The 24,125-nt window shown below is 46.1% G+C and overlaps 1 protein-coding gene across 1 annotated transcript; it reads right to left on the bottom strand.

The window, feature by feature from the left end:
• Positions 1-295: 295 nt before the first annotated feature.
• Positions 296-14,719, bottom strand: FAM47E (family with sequence similarity 47 member E). The gene is given in 9 exon segments (XM_043513233.1): positions 296-476; positions 3,411-3,496; positions 4,774-4,865; positions 4,868-4,925; positions 6,957-7,136; positions 12,108-12,258; positions 12,943-13,100; positions 14,237-14,606; positions 14,712-14,719. Coding segments are annotated over 9 exon segments (1,218 nt in total). The 3' UTR covers positions 296-361.
• Positions 14,720-24,125: the final 9,406 nt, after the last annotated feature.

The following is a 24,125-nucleotide window of genomic DNA, read 5'->3' as shown; positions in this document are numbered from 1 at the left end:
AATCGGGCCCCTCAGTCTTGACTGGAGCCTGGCGGCACTCCTTTCATACATACATAACTGCGGCATGCTGGTTAAAACTCCTAGTCATCGCCGCGCAGCAGAGACGAGCTGAAATCTTTAGAACGTAATAGTGCCTCCAAGCCAGCTCATAGGGCCAGTGCAGCTGGGCCAGCTACCCTGCGTCTGGGACCCACTACCCCAAGTGTTTCTGTTTCAAATGTATTTGACGAGTAATTTCTGAGGAAGGAAGGGGAAAAGAAACCAAATCAACATGGCGTAGAAATGACCATCGCGGGAGCCTTCAGAACGGTTTATTTAGGGGAAACAAACGTGAGTTAACAAAGTCAGAGCTCTGCATTAATTAACGAGTGTGGAGGGAAAACCTGCCCTGGGCTTCTTGTGTCTCTTTAAGGCCCTTCCATGTCTCCTCTTTTGCTCCTTTGCCATCCTTCGCAGCCAGCATCTGTAGAGAGAAACTAAAAGAAAACATAGCCATAAAGCACAGTTACTAGGAACGCATTTAAATGGCCCGCTACTAACTACAAGAACAAGTCACAGAGGATCAAGATACCAGTGTGCTTAGTGCTTTAATACAGATTTTTTTTTTTAATGGCATGAGACACAGAACTGTTGGAAGGTGCATGAATGCAGTCTCTGGGGCTAGCAAACTTCTTTGTCTCCATAGGTACCACATGGGCAATGCTGATGGAAGCTTCCTATGCAGTCATGCGCCAACCCCATCCTGACCGAGCCAGAGCATCTTGATAGGTGAGAGGGCAGCTCAGTTCCCATAGCTCATCCACTCTTTGCTCTCTCCACTGAGATCCCATAGTGCCAGCTGTGGGGGTGGCTTCTGTGATGTGGACCATTGGGCACTGGGCTGAGAATATGCAGCTCCAATAGCTTTTGGCCCAGATCCAGCCTTACCTCCTTCTGCTTTTTACAGGGAGTCAGTGCCTCAGGCCTGTGGAACTAATCAGATCTCTCTGTCCATGACAGTGGTCCTAGCAAAACACATACACACACACACACACACAGAGTTTCCTCAGAGGTTGTTGCATCTCTGGGGAGGGGTAGGAGCTGTGGGAGGATGAGACAGCATGGCTTAACTGCTGAAATGCTGCCTTACTTACCTGGCACACGGAACAAAGCCAATGGCTGCTGCTCCAGGGCAGGCAAAGGGCACCGTGTTGTTTGCCCTGTTTTGGTTCAATGAGACACAACCACTGAGAGCAAAGGGAGAGGTGAAAGAGCACAAGAATTAAGGAGAAAAGGACCCACCACCAGGTCACAGTTTGATTTCTCGGGAATCATGCTGTTTTCTCTGGTGTTTGTGGTCCCCTTCCTCCTCTTGCTTTTCCCTTTCTCTGGCCTTGTTCTTGGTGGCTTAGTCAACATAATCTGGCTCTCCTCCTGCTGAACCCACAAAGCAGTGTGGCAGTGCAGCCATGCCTGATTTGCTGAGTCTAATGTGAGCCCCACCTGCCACCTTACTGCCCTAACTTCAGCCCACCTTCTCCTGTCACTTTGTGCTGTCTTCCCATCCCCACACCTAGCTGCTCGCATCTCCCTCTTCCCTTCTCCCTCTTCTCACTGTTGGCTGCCAGCACCACAAAGCCTCCTGAGGCATCACAGCAGACTTCACTTCCCCAGTCCACCAGGAACAAGAAGCACAACACCCAGTTCTAGCTGATTGGGTGTAGGAAGGGACTCGGGGGCTGATTGGGATGAGGGGACATGAAGACGTGGATTTTCTGCATGAGGTAGCTAATGGAACCTACTTTGGTGTGGGAAGGGGTGAAAGGGAAACTCTTCCTTGGGTTTAGAGGATGAAGGGGGAATAGGGAGACTGACTTCAGACTGAGGGTGAAGAGAAACTCATCTGGAAGCAGGGAGCCTGGGCTAGGGGAGGCAAGACCCAGGAAGAAAGGAGCTGACTCAGAATGGGAAGGTGAGCAGAAAGAGGATGAGTGAACAGATGGCAAGGCCAAGAAGAGGAACACAACAGAGAGAGGGGAGACCAGAGGAACACTGACCATAATTGCGGCGGGGGCAAAAATGTGCAAGCCAAACCATCTGAATCCAGGATGGTGTGAATACCATTTATTTGTGTAGGTGATAAGAAGGGTTTTTATTGACAGATATAGGGGAGGGACGATCTCTGTTCTGCAGCCTTCTTTCCATCTCCACCTGCAACTTTTCTAGCTTTGCTTCTTCCTGTCTGGTCTGTCACCCACTTCTTTTTGTCTCCATCTCTCCATTTTTCTTTGAAGGTGACTGATTTGGAGACATTCAGTGCCAGCCTGTCACACTATTTGGCCCGGGAGCCAGACCTAACCTATCATATATAAATATGTATAATATGGTCAAAATGAGCCCCGGCACCAGATGACATCCAAAATCCCAGCGTGTCCTGGAGAGTCCCAGACATCTGTAAAGGGGATGTGTCATTTTTGCCTATTGACTGCCTGATGTCACCAGTTTCTACTGAGCAAAACACTTCCAGTGCTGCCTCACCCATGTACCAGGCCCATCCCTGTGAACCGATGACCTCCAGTGGAAATCCAGCACTTAGGAATGATTCTGCTTTCAGCCAAAGCGTGGAAACTGTGGAGGATGCTACAGCCAAAGGGTTAAGTGGAAAAGACAATGGTTCTTTCTTAGTAGGTCAAAAGACCTAGAATAGGCTGCACGACATGTGATCACCCTGGCAAGCGATGGGTGCAGCATTAGATGCAATGAGCCAAAGGGCATTCTAAGGACTGGCCTTCTGTGTTGAGCTCTGAATGAATGGCCTAAGAGGGGGGCTCTTTGTTTGGTTGAGTGTGGCCATGACGAAACAATATCTTGCTGCATGTCCTGCTGAGAAGGCTCGTGCAACTTTCACCAGCCCTGTCCAAACTGTGCTAGCTGCTACCATGTTTCAATGCCATCGTTGCCAGCAGGATTCAAGCCTAGTTTCCCTGACCAGTGTGAGTTGTTTTGAACAAGACCTAGTCTACCCGAAGCTATTTTACAGCCTTGAGGCCAAATTCAGGCCCAGTAGGGCTGGTGTTTGGCTTTGGTGAACTTCCATCCCTTGCCATAATCAGGTCTGAATTTGGCCCCAGGGCTAAGAGCACAGTTCAGTAACAGCTGTAGCATAATACCCTGACATGGCAAGGACTGTAGTGCAGATTGGCCCATGGGCTCCTCGCTAGGTTGTGTACAGCATGGTTTTATAACATGGTTCTCACAGGGTTCTAAGACTGCCCATCCTTGTCCACCCTGGTCAGTTACACTGTGCCAGAAACAAAGGTGCTTAAACCAAGCTGCATTAAGCACATCTCTTTACCCAGAGTGCACAGGGCCAGAGGCATCCTGGTCTGTTGTTGCTACTGATCTCATCAACGGGCTTGTTAAGCTCTCACTGACTTACCTCAGGCTTCCTGAAGCCCTTCCTTTCGAGGTATTCCTTAAAAACGTGTGTTCCATGGAGCTGCATGACCTCTGCCTCCTAGGAGAATTTCCAATCCGAATTAAGAGAACACTCAAGAATAAATCTCACAGATTTATTTGTTTTTTTCATGCCCTCATTCATACAATAGCCAACAAAGCAAGAAAGGGACAAGGAAGGTTATTTCTGTGAAAGTCTCACAAATATGGTAAACTCCATATCTAATTAATCTCATGCATTGTAGTTCATTCAAGAGATAATTTCTGATTTGCTATTTTTATGGCAATCCAGGTATTTCATAAGCACTGAATTGCGATGGAACGATATGTCATTTTTCAGTGGGTGTTGTAGTAAGTCACTAATTACTAGGGATTATTTTGTAAAGCTGTAGTAACCAGCTGGAATTCCCATCCAGCTCTTATCACAACATACACACATGAGACATGGCCCAAAATTACTCCCACATTTATTGTTAACTGAAATAATAACAAAAAGACAAGGCTTTCTTCTGAACTCTGTTGTTCCTTAGGCTTTTCCCCCACTAGCTCTCCTACCCCTGCCAGATACTTAAACCTTTTCAGACTGCTGGGTTAGAGCTGGTAGATGGAATTTGACCAGACAGCAGGTTAACATGTATGGTCTTCCTGGGATAGTTAAGACTACAAGCGGACAAGTCTTACAGCCAGATCCTGCAACTACACGATTCTCTAGTACCAATAAGGCCATAGAGTTGGGCCTTCTTACAACAGTGATGAATTTGACCCTTTGTTTACATGGGTTGAGACCATGACTAACAATAATTCCTTCTGAGCTGGAATTGTGCATGCTTAGTCTCAGACTGGGAGTGAATTTTTACTGCCAAATTTGAAAGGCAGTTAATCTGATCTTGAGATGCATGGAAGCAGAGAGAAAAATATTTTTCATCAGCATTAAATGGACACGACACTCGAACCCTTTGAAGTAAATATTGTGACTGGCTTTTAGGTCTTCTTTTGGACTCAGCCCCTACACAAGGCACTGTTGTGCCACCACCTGGGATGAGCCGTAAAAGGTCATGGGAGTTAGGACATTTGTACAATTGTCTTTTTGTTGTGCTTCTACAGTGCTGAGCTGTGAGGCCATGAGCCATGATGGGGGCCTCCAACTGTCACAGAATACAAATAATCAGTAATAATAATTAAAGTCAGTAGAGTGGGTAATATGAACCATTCCCTTCCCACTGTAAGTGAGTCAGATAGCATACGGTGTGCAGGCATGTTCCAGTAACAACGTATGCTCTGTAGCCTTGAACTACAATGAGAATTTCACCACAAAGAGCCCGGAGATGCTTTCAGTACCTTTTCACTAAACCGCTTCCTTAAATTCTGAATGGTATCAGCTGCTTCTTTTGGATCCTCTAAAGGCTCATTTACTTTTTGTTTTATCCACATTTTGGGTCAAGGTACCAGGCTCCATACCTGATCTTCTCCCATTTGGGCTGGTAGAGACCCTGCACAATAAATTCATAATAATTAGGAATATGCTTTAATCATGTTGGTAGGTCTGACTCACCTCCCACAATGTGTATGCTCTCTACTAGAGGGAATGTCCGCCCTGGTGAATGGATGTGATCAGGTGCTCAGATGCCATAGTGGTGAGTGCAAGATGGAGTCGATTGTGTCTCTTTCTGGTGCCTATAGCAGGAGTAAGTCCTATTACTGCTACATAAGTGTGAGGTGTTTCACTAGCTACCCCTAGCAATAGCAGTATAATAAAAAGTACTAATTTTCATCACCATTGATTCTTCTACTATTCATTAGACTTCAGATAGTGAAATCATTGTCTCCACATTCTCCTACTTACATCTCTATACTAGTGAGTTGTTCTTTCTCATAGACAAGGAAATAGACTGGAATTCGGGTTTAACTAGAAGCTGTTAGTTTCCCTTGGAAATACTCCTCACTAATAAAATAGAAAGCGAAACAGAGGGGCAAAATCTAGGGGTGGAATAGAGTGGAAAGGAAGAAGAGCACAGAGCTGTGGGAGAGGCTTCAGTTGAAATGAATTAGCAAGGAAGAAAGTTATCCTCTTCCATTCACTCTCCTGTACTCATCTACACTGAGCAGAAGGGCTGCCCAAAGGTGCAGCCAAAAATGGAGTAACACAAAATACCTCAATGCCTAACAGCAAAACTCTTTATCTCAAACACTAGTCAGCCTGTGCAAAAAACTTGCACTCAGATCCTGATAGAGCCATTGGGAATTAACATTGTCTGCGCTCTGAAGTTGTCTGACCACGGATTAAAGCTGTGGTTCGCAATCTTTTCATACCAGGATCTGCTGCCCCTTTAATGACATAGCAAGGGCAGGATGGGTACAACCTTATACACGCTATAGTAGGTTGACAATGCATCACCTTGCAGAATTAACGTACTTCCTTATTGTACTACTTTAAAAATCAGACTGTTTTCAAGGATTATGCCTCCTTGTATGCAACATTACAGAATGGCCAGCAGGTGGCATTTCAAGAGCATTATTCTGAATAAAAAGCTCCCTACCCCCTATACAGTGGAGAGAATATTTCCTTTGGTTTTTGTAAAATGGGCTTTTGAGGATCAATAGTCTCCCTTCCCTCTGACCCCAATTCTTGTCCAAGGAGAGGATTTCTAATAATGACCCAATGAAAAGGAGAGGAACACATGGAAACAAAACTAGTAAATCTGGCACTAGTGTCAGAGCGCTGTGATCTGCACAAGCTCTCGGCATTATCTCCTTGGGGCTATATATTCTTTACGTTTTCTGCCCTTAAAAGCTTGGAGGCAACCACTGGAGAGGTGAGTTGTTTCTCACGGTGACTCTGATGAAGGGGTAAGTAAAGCACAAGCCGTACCCTTCCACAGGGCTAGTGGGCTTCCTTTCAATGACTGGGGACCTAGTAGGCTTGAAAGGAGGAATATGAGACACTGCAAGCTAAAAATAATTTATTATGACAGTGATAATTCCCTGTTGAAGCCCAGTAGAAACAGCTCAAAATAAGAGCAATCAAATCTAATCTATGTGCCCTGCAGTTTCTGCTGAATCAGATATTTCTCTTTCTAGGCACAATAGCAAATATCATTTTATGGGTCATCTCTTGCCACTTGTTTTAGAAACATAATGAGAGTGGTCCCAAACCCAGTTTTGTTCCACTGAGGACAATGGTAGTTTTGCATGCAGTAGAATGCAGTCCCAACTGTGATAGCATACAACAGAGAAGCGGAATGAAATACTAGCTAATACATACTAGAAGTAATATATTGTTACACCGATTTTATTGCTGATAATAGACAGAGTATAGAATTATAGACTTTGCCATTGATTTTATGTGGAAGGCGCTCAGATACTATGGTAATGGATGGCAGTATAAACCGCTAAGACTAAGATAACGTAACACAGTACAAAATATAGGGCCAGATCCTGAGAGGTGCTGAGCATCTTGAACTCCCATGGAAGTTAATAAGAGCTGCAGGTGCAGCTTGTTTAGTTTTCCCTGGCCTGCTTACCTTAGGAAGACTCTTCACAGCTTTCAGGGAGGATGAAACTCCCAGACGCTTTCTCAGCTCTGGTGGTACATTGTTTATCTCCACAACTCGGACAGGCATAGCCAGCGTGGGCTTGGTTTCATAACCGGTATCAAACAGCCTCATGATGGTATCTTCACTGATGTGATCATTTTCTCCTCCCTGCAATAATAAGCCAAGTGCACCGTTGGGAGGTAGCAAGAGGCACTTTCTGACATTGTCAAACACACCACACTTGCGGGGTGGGGGGAATATTTACAACATACTGGTAGAGAGCTAGATGTTCACCAGATTGGGGATAGGCACCATTTCCCAGCACCAGTTCCAACCTAGCCCAGGACATTGGTTACCAACCGCTGTTATTTATTTATGCAGATCATTACAAACCTCCTATCTGCCCTGCTCAGTAGGGTTGAATCCTGTTACATGTTGTGAGCTGGCCCTTTAAGGCAGTGGCCCTCAACCTTTCCAGACCTCTGTGCCCCTTTCAGGAGGCTGATGTGTCTAGGGTACCCCCAAGTTTCAACTTACTTAAAAACTACTTGCTTACAAAATCAGACATCAAAATGCAAAAGTGTCACAGCACACTGTTACTGAAAAATGGCTGACTCTCTCATTTCATACAATTATAAAGTAAATCGATTAGAATATAAATCTTGTACTTAAATTTCAGTGTATGGTATACAGAGCAGTATAAGCAAGCCATTGTCTGTATGAAATTTTAGTTTGTACTGACATCGCTAATGCTTTTTATGGAGCCTGTTCTAAAGCTAGGCAAATAGCTAGATGAGCTGATGTACCACCTGGAAGACCTCCAAGTACCTCCAAAACCTCCAAAACCACTGACTTAAAGGGAGTCTGGGGCTAGCCTCACCTATGACTAGTTTATTTCAGAGCAGGCGGGTCATTTGATGAGGGAGCAGATGACTAAGAACCAGGTCTGCTTAGAGGTGCCCAGCTCCCACTGACATTCCGTGTGATCTGGGTGCCAAATTCCCTTACGTGCTTGTGAAAATCACAGCCTAGATTCCTAAACAGACAGCAAACAGGCAGAAAGTGATTTTTTTTTCCAGGAACTAATGCTGTTTCCTGGAGATAGATCCACATTAGACTAGAAGAGCAGGGGCTTACAGAGACTGAAACCAAGTCTTGCACCACACAATTTGGTACACAACTTCTTGCTGATGCTAAGTCACCATGCCCCTCTTTGACATACTTCTTGAATTCCTACACCAGGGAAGCAAAGAGGAACTAAGAAGAACCATTTCAAAGGTCCCTTTACCATGTGCTGCTCTGATCAGAAAAAGCATAAAGTCCTTTCCCACCCAGTCAGATTAGCTATAAAGTAAAACAAGACGTGAGCGCATGACACAGTGCAACACAGGGGTCAGAGATTCTGTAACTTCCGGTCTGGTTTTTATTTTTAAACAGGTCACTGAAGGCCATTTGTGCTCTGAGGGGGATACGAGGGCACTGCTAGGCATACAGGTCCCTGAGATTGACAGGTCTAGGGCCTACCATGGAGTTCTCTTAAAGTCTGGGGACTGGGCACAGTGGGGAAGGCAGAGAATGAGCTAGCCTCTGAGCACTCCTTTGCACACTCAAATGTCAGGGGTGAGGACAGAGGTAGAATGGCCAATGCAGCCCACATTTCTCATATAGCATTTCCCAATTCTGCTCCCTAATACTATCCTGTCCATTTCAATCCCAATTTTAAAGCAATAGCACTTGGCCACAATGAACACAGAAAACATTAGTTCATGTGAGAGTCTCTGTCAAAAGAAACAATGGCTCAGTGTGCTAGGAAAGTGACTGCATCGCTTTATCACACTCTTACACTGCTTTTTAGAGGGGATGGAGCAAAGAGCCACTACGGATAACTGAAGATACCGTTGCTGGGATAAGCAGCCGCACAGTTACAGGGATGCGGGACATCTGCCCTTCTGAACAGCTACTGGAACATCTATTTTCCATACTGGGCTAAATCCTGGGAACTGCTGAGTTGAAATCACTGGGAAATGCAGGTGCTTGGGGGGGCCAGAGCTTCCCATTCCATGGAAAGACCTGTGCATATAGGCCTCAGGGAGGAAAAACTTGGCTATGATCCCCTTGGGGAGGCTCCCAAAATCACAGGGGCATCACGAGGAAATCCTAATTCCTGTTCAGATGTGGCAGTAATGGGGCATCTAGTAAGACCGATGATTCCATGGCTGGGCTGAGCTCCACAGGACACAGGGATGGATCTGCACCCAGCACTCAGCAGATCCCAAGATCCACAGGAGGCCAGGGCTGACTCTAGATCTCAGGGGTTCCTGGAGCCCCTAATGGGTCTATACTCCCAAGATCTCCCCTGGACACAGCTGTCCCAATGATCCTCCTTAAAGGGGTTCTCCAGCAAAGTGGGGCTCTCTGTTAACGGTAATACAAGATGGAGCTGCATTACCTCTTCCTAGTAATCTGCACTGCTGTAATCACAAACCCGCTTCCCTAGCCCCACCCCCAGCTCAAACTCCCAAATGTGTCCCCATGAGGACCAATTCATAACCCCATGGGGAGCCTTTTGAGAATCCCATAAGGAGGGTGGGGACAGTGCTGAAGAGATGGCTTATCCCACTCCTCTGCCCCCCTTTCAAGCAGAGCAGGATGAATCTGTGTACAGACAGCCCTCCATGCACACATTTCAGGGCCATGTTCTGTTCCAGGCTTTGGGCCTGCTCCTGCTCCCTTTGAAGTCAATGACAAAACACCCATGACCTGACTTTCAGAGGCATTGAGCATTCACAGCTCCCAGTGAAATCTATGTTTGGCCTAGTCCATGACTGGAGCTCCTCAGCTCTACAATAATTCAAGTAAATAATAATAACAGGACCTGTGGGCACTCAGTACCTCAGTGCTTTCCAGGCAGGACTGGGGAACAGGGCCCACTCCTTGCAACCTTGTATTTTACCCTCCCTTGTTTGTAATCAACCACTTAGCAGCTCGAAAACAAAGGGTCCGTCTGTCTCCAGTGGCCGTGTCTTCCTCCAGCACTGCTCACATAGAGATTTTGCTGTGTTTCCAGTGCAGCAGGTGCCAACACGGTGGCCTTTTGTCCCCTTCTCAAGCTTTGCTAATCCCCGGTGATAGGAGTCGAGGGTTATTTTGCAAACAGAGCCTCATTATATAAGCAGGTAGACTTGAGCTCCATTGCAGAAAAGCAAAGATATTTTTAGCTAATGGCTGCTGCAATGCAGTAGTGGGTATTCAGTCCTTACAGTCTCATTTCTAGGGAATTCCTTTTTCAGACTCACCATGAGGGCCTTTAAACATAATCAGCATTTGGAATTGGAGGAAAGACACACCCCACCAGATTGTTTATTATCTTACAGTAGGTCCAGTGGGCCTCATAAGGTAACCGTATTTCCCTTTGTGGTCTCTGTGCTGAGACCCTTCACAAGGCTATTGACATATATGATTTTCTAAGGATTTGTTGACACAATGGGTCAGGTCTTCAGTCCCTTGGCCATCATAAAGCAGACAGATACCTTTATCTGGCACTGGGGAATTCCCAGGCTCCTGCCTGGTGTAGAGGGTTGTGTCAAGGGTAGGAGGGGCAGGACTGTAACATGCTGTGCTCCCGCCAATCCTCCCCAGCAAAACGGCTTCTCAGGAGCCATTTCAAACTGGCCCATATTCGAACAACTCTTAGCCTGCTCTATTTTTGAGCCAGAGGCCGCCAGCCCCAGGATCAGGAGAGCTTTGAGCCACCTTTGTTTCGCTCAGTGCAGTCCAGGATTGAAGCTGGTATTTTACTATTTGTACATATTAAAGCTACTAGTGTGAATCCAGAGAAACACCACTGACATTGTTTTCTGCAAAACAAATGTATTTCTATTGAGCTATTTGAATGACTGAGTAAACAATAACATAAACTAGGCTAGCAAATGACTCTACTTAAAGTCAATTCCCATGACATATGTCAGACTCAAAGGAGAGAGTTTGGTCTTTAGCAGAAGATGGACTCTTGAGACAAAGCAGGCACTGGTCTGGTCTGGAGACTACAGTCTGACTTAGATCCACAGATACATATAGCCACAGTGAGAAGATGCTGTGAAATCCCTGGTTATCCAAGACCTCTCTGTACTAAGTGGCACACTATAAGAGTATGTCTGAGCACTGCTATGTAAATATTCAGGATCCAGGGGCCTGCTCTTGCTCCCATTGAAGTCCATGGGACTTTGTCCTCTGACTTCAGTGAAAGCATAACCAAGTACCCCAGGACTGGAAGCACTTGGGATGGGATTTTCAAAAGCACTCACCATTGTCCTAACTCTGTTCCCGTGGCAGTCAATGGAATCTTTACCATTGACTTCAATGGAAGCCGAGTTCGGCCAATGCAGAGTGCTATTTAAAATCCCAGGCATGGCGTGTATAATACATGTCCGATGCATTCCCCAAACTCTGCCCTGTCTTAAGCCCACCTAATCCCACTGACATTTGTGGTGCTGCAGTATCACTTAAGTTAGAATTTGGCTCCTAGAGAAAGGGAATGTGCCACTATTTATTTGCACATTTTTAAACTGTGTCCATCATAGTAACCTGTGTTCACTAAAACCAATGCCTGAATTCCTGAGTCACTGTCCATCAAAAAAGTTGGCCCTGACTCCAAAATGAAGCAATTAAATCTAACCAATAACTCCCCCTCCACACCTCTCTCAGGCAAATGCTTGAGTAAGCCGATGGACTTGGCAGGTTTACAGAATAAACTGATTTGCGGTTTGCTTTATATTTGGGCTACTGTAATTAAACTTCTGTACAAGCAGAATTGTAAGGGTTAACATCGTCAGACTTGGGTGCCTCAGGTTAGGCGCCTACAGCCATATTTAGGCTGGGATTTTCAAAATTGACGAAGGGAGGTAGGCTCCAAACTCCCAGTGAATGTCAATAGACATTGGGCATAAGTGGCCTATATCTTTCAAGAGGTGCTGAGCATCCCTATCTCCCATTGCCGTCTGTGGAAGTGGTAATGCTCAGGGCATGTTAGCTGAGGGACGCACTTAGGATGTAGATGCCCTTCGGGTACTCAAGTTGGAAAACATTGGCCCAAGTCATTACTGGACTGCTGAGATAGGAGGGTTTTGGTTTTCAACTTACCCAAAAAGCAACCCAGTCACAAAACTCCTTAGTCACTCGTTTTACGTTCTCATCAAGGGGAGGAATGTAGCTCCGTCTGGCCTTTTCCCTTGCTGCTACCTCTTTCTTGGAAAACAATGTGTATGGACTCGTGCTTTTAGACTGCTTGAGGCTGAAGAGATGGATATGACACAGTCATGAGCAGTCTGTAAGTGCCTCTCATCAGCACAAATGCGTTCCTGCAGTTTCAGATCAGTAGGGTTTGAATAATTATCTCTGTGCCTGCTGCTTCCAGCTTGCAATTCATACTTCCTTCTGCAAGGAAGATACTGCTGCTGCTTTTTCTGCAGAATCCCCTTATTATAGAGCTGGCTGTCCTCACCAGGCCTACAGCAGAGAGATTTATGTGCAGATCTTTACGGTCTGCAGGGAGACCAGCAGCTAGGTTCTGAGACAAAGCCCACTGGAGCCTATGGGAATCTTTCCATGGACGTCAATGGCTTTGGATCAGGCCCGTAAAGACTTATGTGCTGAAGACCTACTAAGCCAGCCAGCCCTGGGAAGCCTCCTGGGTGTGTCTAATCAGAGGAACCAGACAGAAGACTTCAATATCGACTGAGCTGGCTCTCCCGCTTAGCCAGAGCCCAGTTACTAGAAAGGCTGGGGTGTCCCCAAGGCCTTCTAAAGCTGAACTGGGGTGGGATATGGAAAACGCCCACCCACAGAAACATTCAGCTCCTCTCTTTCAATACATTTCATTTCAGAAGAGAGAGACTGAACTGAACCCAAGCCCAGCAGCAGAAGGTGGATTCAGGTGGCCCTGGGTGCTGCTCGCTCTGTCCTGTCCAGTACTCACAGTGCTGATGGCCTGGAGCTTATTTCTTTACTTTTCCCATCCTCCGGCTGAAACAGCACTTGCTGAGGGGTGTGGCTCGCCTGGCCATGATCCTTGTATCCAGCTTTACTATGCAAGCACAACTCTGGGTCCAGGATGGCCACAACCTCTTCGAAAAGCTGAGAGCCAAACAAGAACAGAGGGACATGTCCAAAACCACCTCACACCCATGGAGACTGCATAGGAGACCCCATTACAGATCATGCGCCCTGCCTTAGCTCCCCCATCAGCATGTGATGAACCGTTCTGTGACCTGATCTCACCACGAACAGAGCCAAGACTCCTTATCTATCTTCAAATTCAAAGGGCTCTCATGGCACAATGAACACAATCACCTTCATTGTCTTACTGCTTCTTAACCTTTGAGCAGTGTGATCCTCCTCAGCATTCTGCACTGTATCACTGAGGAAGAATATATTCACCCTGAGTTCGCTGTGGCCCCCAGTACAAGGCCTGCCATCTCCCTGCTGATGGCCCCTCTCTCTCCAAAAGACCATCATAACCTTCCCCATTCCACCTGAGAGTGGAAAGCCTAATGCTTCCCACCCACTTTTACTCCCTGCCCCAGCTTGCTTGCACGGAGTCCTTCAGTGTCAACCCACCTGCCCCAAATCATAAGCGCAGGTGTGCACTGACTAGGCCCTGTTGTTTCCTAACAGAAGAGAGGTTGGGAGGGACTCCACAGCAGAGGAAGTATTCTGGGGAGAAATAATTATTCTAGAGTCAGGCCAGGGTCCAGATCAGGTCAGGACCCACACTTTGGCCAAGACTCCAGGGTATCTTTCAATTTTAATACAAGAGAGGGATAATCCATTCATTGTCCTGGAGCAGCCAATTATATCTGGAGGTGTGCCCGGTGATACAGTGATATAAACCAACTGATCGCTGTATAATCTACCAGATATGGAATCGTGTGGTAGACTATTAAATGAGCTCATTTTTGTATAGTGGCCCATGTTGATGGGTGAGTGGGAGCAGGCTCACTGACTGGACACAAACAGTGTGACAAATCTCAGAATATTAGCAGGGTGTCTCAGAAGCCTGTCAGTGACTGTTATCAGTTCAAATCTCTCCCTGTCTTTAGAGTCACCTTCCCACGACAAGTCAGCTTTAGTAGACGTTCAATTAGTAGGAAATAACATTGTTTTAAAACACCCAATGAGAAAAGCTGGGTTCTGGATTACTTTTATATTTAAAACATGCTAAAAGGATGCGCAGTCTTGAGGAAGAACAGCAGCAACCCTGGGGTCTTTACCTCTGGAGGGATGCTTTCTTCCAGATGAGGGTAGAGTGCAAGGGGGTGTTGGCTTAGGCAGTGTTCTGTCTGTGCAATGTGATCCTGCCTGGCTTTCTGCAAAGGACTGAGCCTGGACTGTCTTGTAAACGTTTTCCCCGCCTTCTGCTGGGCCCAGCGGGAAGCATCAGATGCATTATTAGGTAGAACAATAGGTAAAAGCCCCTTTGTGCCACGAATGATGATGTTGTCAGATGGAGCAGGGACACCACTTCTGAAATCATCCAGGCCACTTTTCAAGAATCTCCAGCGCTGGCTGTTAAGAGAATCTGAGAACTTCGCTTTGCTGCTGTGCTCTCGAAAGCTCTTAGAAGGCAATTTCTCCTTGTACCTGAGACCAAACGCTGCTGGTCAGTGCTTAAAGTCAGGGGGATGAGTTTTAACAAAGCACAGTAATATCTCTGCCACCACCTGTCCAGCTCAAATATGAACTCACCCTTCCATTCCATTCCCTCGCCAAACTGAGACTTTGCAAAATTTGCAGTCTCTTTATAACCCCAGATCAGAGCCAGGTGCTTGTGTTCAAATGGTCTGTCCTAAAAGGCAGACCTAGAATTGTCAATAAAGTTGACCTGATTTTCAGAGACGATGGGCAGCCAGGACTCCAGCTGAAGACCAGGAGAGCTGCAGCTGTTCAACAGCTCTGAAAATCAAGCCCAAATATTCATTCATTAAATCCTCTGATTTCAAAAAAATGAAGACTTTGAACCAAATTCACCATGGGTATGAACAGGTGTGATTCCACTGAAGTCCCTGGAGCCACACCCACTTAGGCCAGCTGTGAATTTGGTTCATGCTGTATCGTTAAACAACAAGCACAAGTGTTATTGTTTTAGCATTGATAAAAAAAAAAACCAGGCCAAAGAATGCAGTGATCTCAAGTCCTCCCCATATTTTGAGTGGCCTGTGGGATTTGAGTTAATGGTTTCGACCCAAGTGTCCACATCTCAATGGACATTAATTTGGCATCCGTCTGGGCATTTTCATCAGAGAGACCAAACACTGAACAACCAAGGAGACTTGCACTGCCACTGCCTGGGTTATTATGGCTGATAGATGGATCCAAAGAGCTTGCCAATCCTATAGGTCTCTCAGTCTGGCACGTTTCCTACCACAAAAGTCACTCATTACATGCATAGTGACTCAAACTCATGCACTTCATATATGTTAATAGCTGGTTAGATGTGCTCAACCCCTGCCTTCTTAAGTGGTCACAAAACATTTTAAAGAAAGGAGAAAAACTCTTCCCTATTTATAAATTTAAAAACAGATTTAAGTATCGAATAAGCCCATTCCAACAAAAGTGCAAGGCTCATGCCTAATTGAGGACAGTCTTGCATATTCCATGCATGATCCTACCATAGCCCCTCTGTAATGATGTAAGAGTAGACAGAGGATTATTTCAGTCCTATGCTGAAAACACGGCATGCCATGTGGACAAGGCCCTTTACCAAGCAAGAGGGAATGGGATGAATGTTGCTAACAGCAAGCGGCCCAGGGTTTGACATGTCAGCCCCGTTATTTGCCATGCACTCAATCAGGATGGTGCACTCTGCTGTCTGCCTGGGGCCATGAGGGTGAGCTTCTGGAAGGAGGGCTGCACACGACACACCCAATGTGAATTTGCCAGAGGGATGGGCACAAATAGCCAATGACATACAGCCTACCCACCAACCCCACTCACCACCGGGCTGAGCCCATCCCTGCAGGTAGGAGGCAGCTGCTGCTGCTGCGGACCGTTGGAGGGACAAGGTGCTCCTCTCCCACTCCCCGCCACAAGGCAGAACATTAGGGCTGTCTTTGTTCCAAGCACCGGCTCCAAGCACCCAGGCTGAGAACACTGGTTGCTAGGAGATGATGGCCATGGTGTTCATGCAAGAGCAGGAGAGGCTGTTGAGCAGAGTAACTATCACATAGGCTTTGATTGACCCCTCTCCTAGTGTATCTGCCCCCCACACTCCCTCTCTTACCCACCCCCATCATGTCTATCCAGTGCACAACAACTGTTGGCCAGGCTTCCTCTCCACACCATGGCTGCCAGGCCTGGCCCTCCCCCAAGAGCAGTGTGGCCACAGGGCCTGCCACTTCTTGTGTCTTCATGGCCTGCCTCCCACCTGGGCACAGCACCTTCAATGGGTGGTGCTCAGTCAGGCCTGTTCACTCCCCCTCACACACTGCACCCACAGGGCCAGCATCCTCACTCCCCCGTGGGCACCCACTACACAGTGTCACTGCCGAAGGCCACACCCGCCCTGACGTAACCGCTGAAGTAGCTCAGCCACGTAACCAGGAAACACGGGGAGTTAAGGCCACACGTGGTTGTTCAGGTTGAGGGTGAAAAGCCATGGGATGAGGTGGTTCTGTCTTCCTGGGTTCTTACACAGGTGCCCTCTCAAGAGTAGAAATTACCCCCACAGGGAAATTAGGTTGAGAATGGGACCTGATGAATGGAGTGTAGCTAAGGTATTGAGCGGCTTCACTGCTTATTTCCTTGCTTGTTTGTTTCCGGTGGGAGGGATGTGCAGTCTAGCAACATTAAACTGATTTAAGATGGTGAAGCTTTTCATACCTTGTGCGCCTGCATTTGGGGCGGGCCACTGCTCTGAAGAGTCTTTGATGCACTGATGCCTGGTACAGAGACAGTCAGCTTCCTACAACACTGCCGGTACCTGGGGAGCTGAAGCAGCAGCACAAAGGGAATGATTCAGGGCTGATGACTTGGTTCGGAGACAATGAGATCTTCTCCCTACCACTCCACCTCCACACTCTCCCACAAGTCGCTTGCACACACATGCATATACAACATCGCTTTCCCCCAGTCTCCATCCATCCCTGCTAAATCCATCTGCTTTTTCTGCATTCCTGCTGACCCTCATATCCCACGCTGGCCCAACCCACTGCCCAGGCTCACTGGACTATGTACAGAGGCAGTTGCTGAGTCAGGGAGGCAGCAAGTGAAAACAGAAGTAGCTGGTGGATGTGCGTGGTTGTGTTGCTAATCTTGGCATCACTCAATTAGATGTGATGAGTAATGGAAATGCTCTGAGTTTAATTTTAAAGTTTCTAATGTGACCTATGTCCCAGTGTTAGAGTGTGTGTGTGTGTGTAGCAAATTTCACAAGAGAGCATTGTTAAATTTTTCCCCTGCATAAGTTAGTAAAGATTTCACCAAAAAGATACATAAAAAATTCCACTGTCCCTTGAAAAGTTATTGTGCGAAATGTGGAGGTTAAATTCAGTCATTAAGATATGAAACAGAGCAATTTTAGCCCTGTTCTAAATGCAAACCATAACTCAGCCTCAACTACGGCGTCGCTATTGATGCCTCCATAACTTGTAGCTAAGCCAAGCGGGGAACTGTTATTCCATATGTAGAATACAGCTTTAGCATCTATTCACATGCATGTTAGTTTTAATTCTTTCAAGAATAGTTGGTTTATCTACTATTCTGTAGTATTACAGTGAGTTTCCTTTCCTATATGCCAGCTGCTAATTTGTAGTGTATGTGAATAATAAATGAGAATAAAAATATTAAAGTGAAACTTGCTTCCTAGAAGCTGTTTAACCTTCCAGACTTGTGCAGTCATTGATACTTGTGCAAAGAGGGTATAAAATACCAGTGCAAATACTTATACAAAGATGGTATAAAATATCAGTGTTTGCAGGATAAGACAAAGTTGACTTTTTTTAACTTATAGTCTTTTTATATATTCAAGTTTACTAATGATTTAGAGTACATTTCATACTCATGAAAGGTGCTGGAATAACACTCCTGAAAACATCCCCACAGAGTTGCACCAATATGCCTTGACCTTTATCTGGAGATGCCACCTCTTGGACTGGGAGGATAGTTCATAGGCCTGTATGTTTGTATTCTCTGTGGCCCATTCAGTCCTTGGCCACAGGACTGAGACTTCCAGATAGGAAGCCAGTTAGAGCACTTTGTGATGGTGGATTTGTTAAGTCATTGAGAGATTGGCCTGTGAAGGACTTGGAAGATGCTGTAATATTTTATGACTATTACATGTTCTATCTGAGGTTTTGATTGTAGTTGTGCAGTTTGCTAGATGATTACAAAGGGGTTCATTTTAACAGGAGTTGTCTTGCACGTATGGAGGAAGGAAGACCATAAGCTCAGTTAGCATCATTCACCAATACTGAAAAGAATAATACAGGTGTCAATCCCTTTGAATTCAACAGCTCTTGTTTGGTACATAGGAGGGAGGAATCCAGGTAGGAAACTGAAACAAAGAGCTTGGGAATGGATAAAAATGGTCACTGAGCCCCTGGGATACAAGAGAGAGAGACACAGGGACTACTGGGAAACACACTGAACCCCAGTCCCCAGAGGTGGGGTGTCTGGAGAAGCTAGTCCTACCTATACTTTAGATAAGACAGACACATGCAGACTGTTGTGTTAAAAAAATTTTTTGTTGTGCTTTGATGCCCACCGCTGAGAGTAAACAATACTTGGTTTTGCAAAGGCCATTTTATGTCACTGTATTCACATACTGGCCACAGCTTCTGAAGGGAAGAAGGGCTCGGACCAAGTTGAGTCTGCAGGGGAATCACAGGGATCCGTATCCTGGTTCCCAGCTCTGAGAGTGGGATACTGCTAAATTCCACTCTCGGGATATGAAGGCCCACAGATGAGAATACAGAGGCCTAAATCCCAGAGGGGTTGCCCTTGAACAACAAGCCGAGGAGGCTAGAGGTACAGCTGGTCCTGAACTGTGACACAGACCACCAACGGGACCAATTTTCCAAATCTGTCCTTCATTTGTTAAAACATACATCAAACATTTACAATGGAAAGGGGTTGTTTTACGATTAGAGCAGAGGGCTGGGAGTCAAGATTCCTGGCTTCTCTTCTGGCTCTGCCACTGACTTGCTGGGTGATTTACTACTTTACTAGATTCCCTGCCTGACACACACCCATTTGACGATCTGCTGGGGCCAATTCAGAGGAGCTGCATCTCTATCTTAGGTAAATTATAATTTCTGATGCTTGCTTCTCAAAGATCTTCCCTGTGCATCTGAGGGAGTATTCCATCCCTGGTTTAGCTTAGCATGCACAGGGGTTTTTGGACTGCTTCAGCGTGTGGAAAGCACTTTGAGATAATGGACTCCACCCCGCAAATGCTTCCACTTGTGGGCCTGAGGATTGCCCTTCAGATGATAAGCCACAGGTTCTACCTCCAAACTTGAAGGAGCCTCAGAAACCTGTGTGGATCACAGAGGTTGAGCAGGAGGATCGGCCTCTGTGTGGAGGCTCTATGCCTACCCACCGGCTCTGTGTCCCTCCTCCCTAGCAGCATGGAGACATCAGAGCCACACTACCCTGGACTCCCGCTGGCAACAGTTGCCTCCTTAAAAGGATATCCCCCTGTGGGTGGGGCTCTGCAGAAAACGTATTACAGCCGCTTGCTATCTGGCCTTTTCTGGGAAATCTCAATGGGACTGAAGTGGAGGATGATGTGCATCCACACCTATCCTGCTCCCCCCCTAAGTCTCCCCAGTCCCCTCCCTCATTCCGATCCCAACCCTGCAGAGAGCCCACCACAGGCTACAATGCAGAGGACACTGCCATAGAGGTGGCTAAGCACCTTTTTGTGCATAGGAAGTGAGATTCATGCTCATCTGCTCTTGGATATTGGCCCATTTTGCCTGAGAGAGTGACATGGTCACCACCATTCGTTACTCAGTGAGGCCCCCAATGCAGCAAAGTGTTTTGCTGAGGAGGGATGAGATTATTATTATTTATTACGTTTATTTTGGTAGCACCTAGGCACCAATCCCCATTGTGCTCGGCACTGTACAAACACAGAGTAATAGACAGTCCCTGCCTCCATAGATCTTACAATCTAAATAGACCAAACTGACACGGGATGTACAATACAAGCAGAGAGAATAGAAGAATGGTTTGCAAACATCATGTTAGTGCCAGAATTTTTTAGGATTTGTGGGGTGGTATTTCCTGGGAGGCATTAGCTAAACAGAAAGACAAGGAAGGGAGAGAGGATATTGAAGGAAGTGGGTGAGAAGGCCAGGGCAGGGGGGGGGAAGGAAGGGGCAGGGAAGGGGGGAAGTGGGAGGGGAGGGAGAAGAAAGCTTTGAGGATTGTTAAGGTTATGCATGTGTTTAAATGCTTTGCTGAATCAGGGCCATCATGCCTTTTCCCATTGGCAATGTCATGCTGAAAGGAAGATCAGTCTCTGCTTGTTCTGTGATTACAACATATTATGAGACATCAATCTAGCATTGCACCACTGTCTTCCCACACTGTACTTCAAGTGTAGAAATTTTGTCAAGTATGTACTTTAAAAATATAATCGACAGTGAGCTGCTTCATATTTATTTTTAAAGATGAAATAACTTTCACCAGACAAAGACTTCATATAAAGAATCTAGAAAATCTGTATGGCCAAATTGTACAGGTATACTCTCTATGGGTAGATCTTTATGAATGAGAAATATTCTAGCACAAACAAGACTCCACAAAAAAGCCTTTCAAGGCTTGATCCCATAAATACTCAAGCATGTGTCCACCTTTATACATCTGAATAGTTTCATTAGCTCAAGAGAGTTTTATTCTTTGCAATAATAAATTAAATTTAGTCTTAAGTGATTCAGTCAAATCTCAGATTCCAATTTCCATTTCAAATGTGCCGTTACCCTCCTGAACTCCGACTGCCTCAGTGTTCCTGCCTTTCTATTGATTCTCATTGTTTCTAATGTTCAGATAAAACAGCATTATCTTTAATTGTATTAATGCAAAAAGCTTCACCACTATGAACATCAGATTTCACAGGAGAACATTGCATATAGCTACAAGGTTCAGATTTTTTTTTTCCAATTTTGTCTTTGATTTAGAGACTAGGGACTGATTCTCTTCTCACCTAAGGCTTGTCTACACAATGAGTTAGTGTGCAGGAAGCCAGAATATGAATCCACAGCACACTAGCTTGCCACACACTAACTGGCCATGTAGACCCTACTCCCGCTCACTAAAAGTTCCCTGCTGTTTGAAACGGGAGTATGTCAAAGTGCGCTACAGAACTTTTAGTGCAGCCAGTTAGCATGCTGCAAACCAGTGCAACGTAGATTCACATCCTGGCTTGCTCTGCACTAACACACCATGTAGACAAGCCCATACACCACTGTGAATCCAGAGTAACTCCCCCTAAAACAATGTCCTTGTTATACCTGAGCTGGCCTTCAAAAGGATCTTCCAGTGATTTATTCTGTTGGTTTCATTTTGGAGCCTTTATAAGAAAACGGAATTAAATTACCCCCTCAAAACTGAAATCTAATAAACTTTCACCAAATTAAACAAGATTGCCTGCAAAATCTTACACTTTTTTACTTCAGGGGGTAAACTACATTAATTATAACTTGGTTGTTCCAACTTCCCCATACATGTTGAATGGGGTTTAGAATCTTTTAACAAGCAGAAAAATGCATGCCACAAAAATATTCCAACAGCTGCTGCAATGAAGGAGGGTGCAACGTTAGTAATTTAAAAGAAAAACCCTCGTGGATGTAGAGAAAAGCTTGAAATGTGAACCCCAAAGGCTCAAAACCCAGAAGGCAAACAAAACAAAACAAAACTTATTTTTTAAATCTCATGATTTATTTTGGAGGCTTGACTTGTGATTTTTGCATCTTGTGGTTGGAAAACTAGTGCTGCTAGCACCATTGTTTCCTGCTACAGGAAGGAGTCTTCTTCATTTACAGGACTCACCTTCCCCTTGGAAATCACAGGGCCATAATGGGAGGCAGCTAGATCAGTAGGCACTGCTGAGGGCAGGGAGCCTTTGCTTTCACAGGGCTCCTTGCCTCTGCAAGCAGTGCCCTGGAGGCGATTACTGAGGGATGCTGAGCAATACTCCCCAGCTGGGGCCTTAAAAGGAGAAATCTCTCAATAGTGCAATTGATCTGTTATTTTTCATGAACAGTTCAACTTTATTAGTGCAAGCTGATTTTCACTGAATTTGCAGAATCTGCTCTTTACAAAATAATGGCATATGAACGGCTAATTCAATTCCGAGGCAATTTGTGTGTGTGGTGTTGATCCTATGACAATGGGGTTTTTCCATCTGGGGTATAGCTGTGTTCCTCTTGTTCACTGGTGAAACTTTTAAATGTCTGTATATATTGTGTAAGCTAATATAGCTCTAGCAAAATTCCATGTGCAATCGGATCCCTGCCATGGAAGCTTTGCTGCAGCAGTAACCATAAATTCCACGTCCCTTTTGCTAGATTTTACCCCCCCTGATAGATCAGACAAATAATGGGTGCAGGTTTTGTTACTCTTGAAAGATGTATGGGCAGCTCATTGCCCTGCCTGGACCTGCTTAGTCCAGGACACAGACTGTCGGTTTTGCCTTTTTGGTATAACAAACAACCAAGGATTTTCCCATGGCCTGTGTGCTCAGGAAAGGGTACCGGATAAAGTGACTTTTAGCAGTGTAGGCATCTCGGTCTTCTTATGCAGTGCAGTATCAGTGCAGTGTTACATCACAGTGGTTTATTCACCAGCAACTTAATTCAGAACTTCTGATGAAGAGATCTCTGCAATAACTGTATGATAAAAGGTTTAGCTCAATTGGGTGCCTTCGCCAATCTTCTCAAATTTTAGCTCCAAAGTCACAATGACTACCTTGCTGCCTAGCATTTCTCTGAAGCAAAGAGCTTCAAACAATGCTCATCTGAATCACAATCTCCATGACCCAAGGAATGCATCCGATGAAGTGAGCTGTAGCTCACAAAAGCTTATGCTCAAATAAATTTGTTAGTCTCTAAGGTGCCAAAAGTACTCCTTTTCTTTTTGTGGATACAGACTGACACGGCTGCTACCCTGAAACATGACCCAAGGGCACACTTGTGCAGATGGCCTACAATCAACCAACCAACCCAGTCAAGTCAGAGGATATGTGTACACTAGAAATGCTAGTGGCAAAGCTGTAGTGTAGACACCTCCTACAGCATCAGAAGGGGCTCGTCTGTTGTAGTAAATCCACCTCTCCAAGAGGCAGTAGCTAGGTCGAGGAAAGAATTCTTCTGTTCAAGAGGTGTCTAGACTAGGGCTTAGATCAGCTTAATTACATCACATAGGGGGTGAAATTTTCCACAGCCCTTAGTGAGGTAGTTAAACCCACCTAACTTTGTAGCGTGGACCAGCTCTGAGGAAGCAGTTTACAGTTCTCAAGCTCTTCGTGTCCCACCTGTGCTCTGCGTGGGTACTGTACTGACACTGTCCTAATCACTCAGTCCCAAGTAAGTCAAATGAAAACGAGATTCAGAGAGATCCCCTGCCCCGAGTCACCCCGGTGCAGTTTTGTCGCTCTCCATTCGATTGTATTTCGTGTTCTGTTCCTGTTACTCTCACCCTGCCAAACTGGCTCTCCCAGCACTAGAAAAACCAGTCTCCACAAACGAATGCACCACAGATGAAATGAGCGGATTGCTATATAAACGCAACCGGCAGAAAAGCAGATAGGGATGGCCAGCCTGGTCCGGATCAGCAACCCCACCTCATCCATGGCCGGAGGGAGAGGCAAGACCCCGCCCGCTAACCGGGCACGAAACGTTAAAAAGTCCTTGACTCGGGTTGCAAATTCCGCCCCCAGGGCAGCTGTCGGAGCCAGGATAAAAGGACAGACACCCCCAGCCCCTTCGCTTCCCGCCCCGGGGGGATCGCTGCTCGCTCGCCGGCCGGGCGGGCGGCCGGGCCCGGCCCCAGCCCCAGGAGCCGCTTTGCAGCCGGCGCGTCCCCGCCCCAGCGCCCACGAAACCGAACCGCGCAGCATCCTCCAGCCGCGGCAGCGCCGCGCTCCCCCGCCGGGCG

Source organism: Dermochelys coriacea, chromosome 4, assembly GCF_009764565.3.
Source record: "Dermochelys coriacea isolate rDerCor1 chromosome 4, rDerCor1.pri.v4, whole genome shotgun sequence".
Lineage (NCBI taxonomy): Eukaryota > Metazoa > Chordata > Testudines > Dermochelyidae > Dermochelys > Dermochelys coriacea.
The sequence above is the reverse complement of the archived record's forward strand: the minus strand, read 5'-3'. Positions and strand labels throughout refer to the sequence as shown.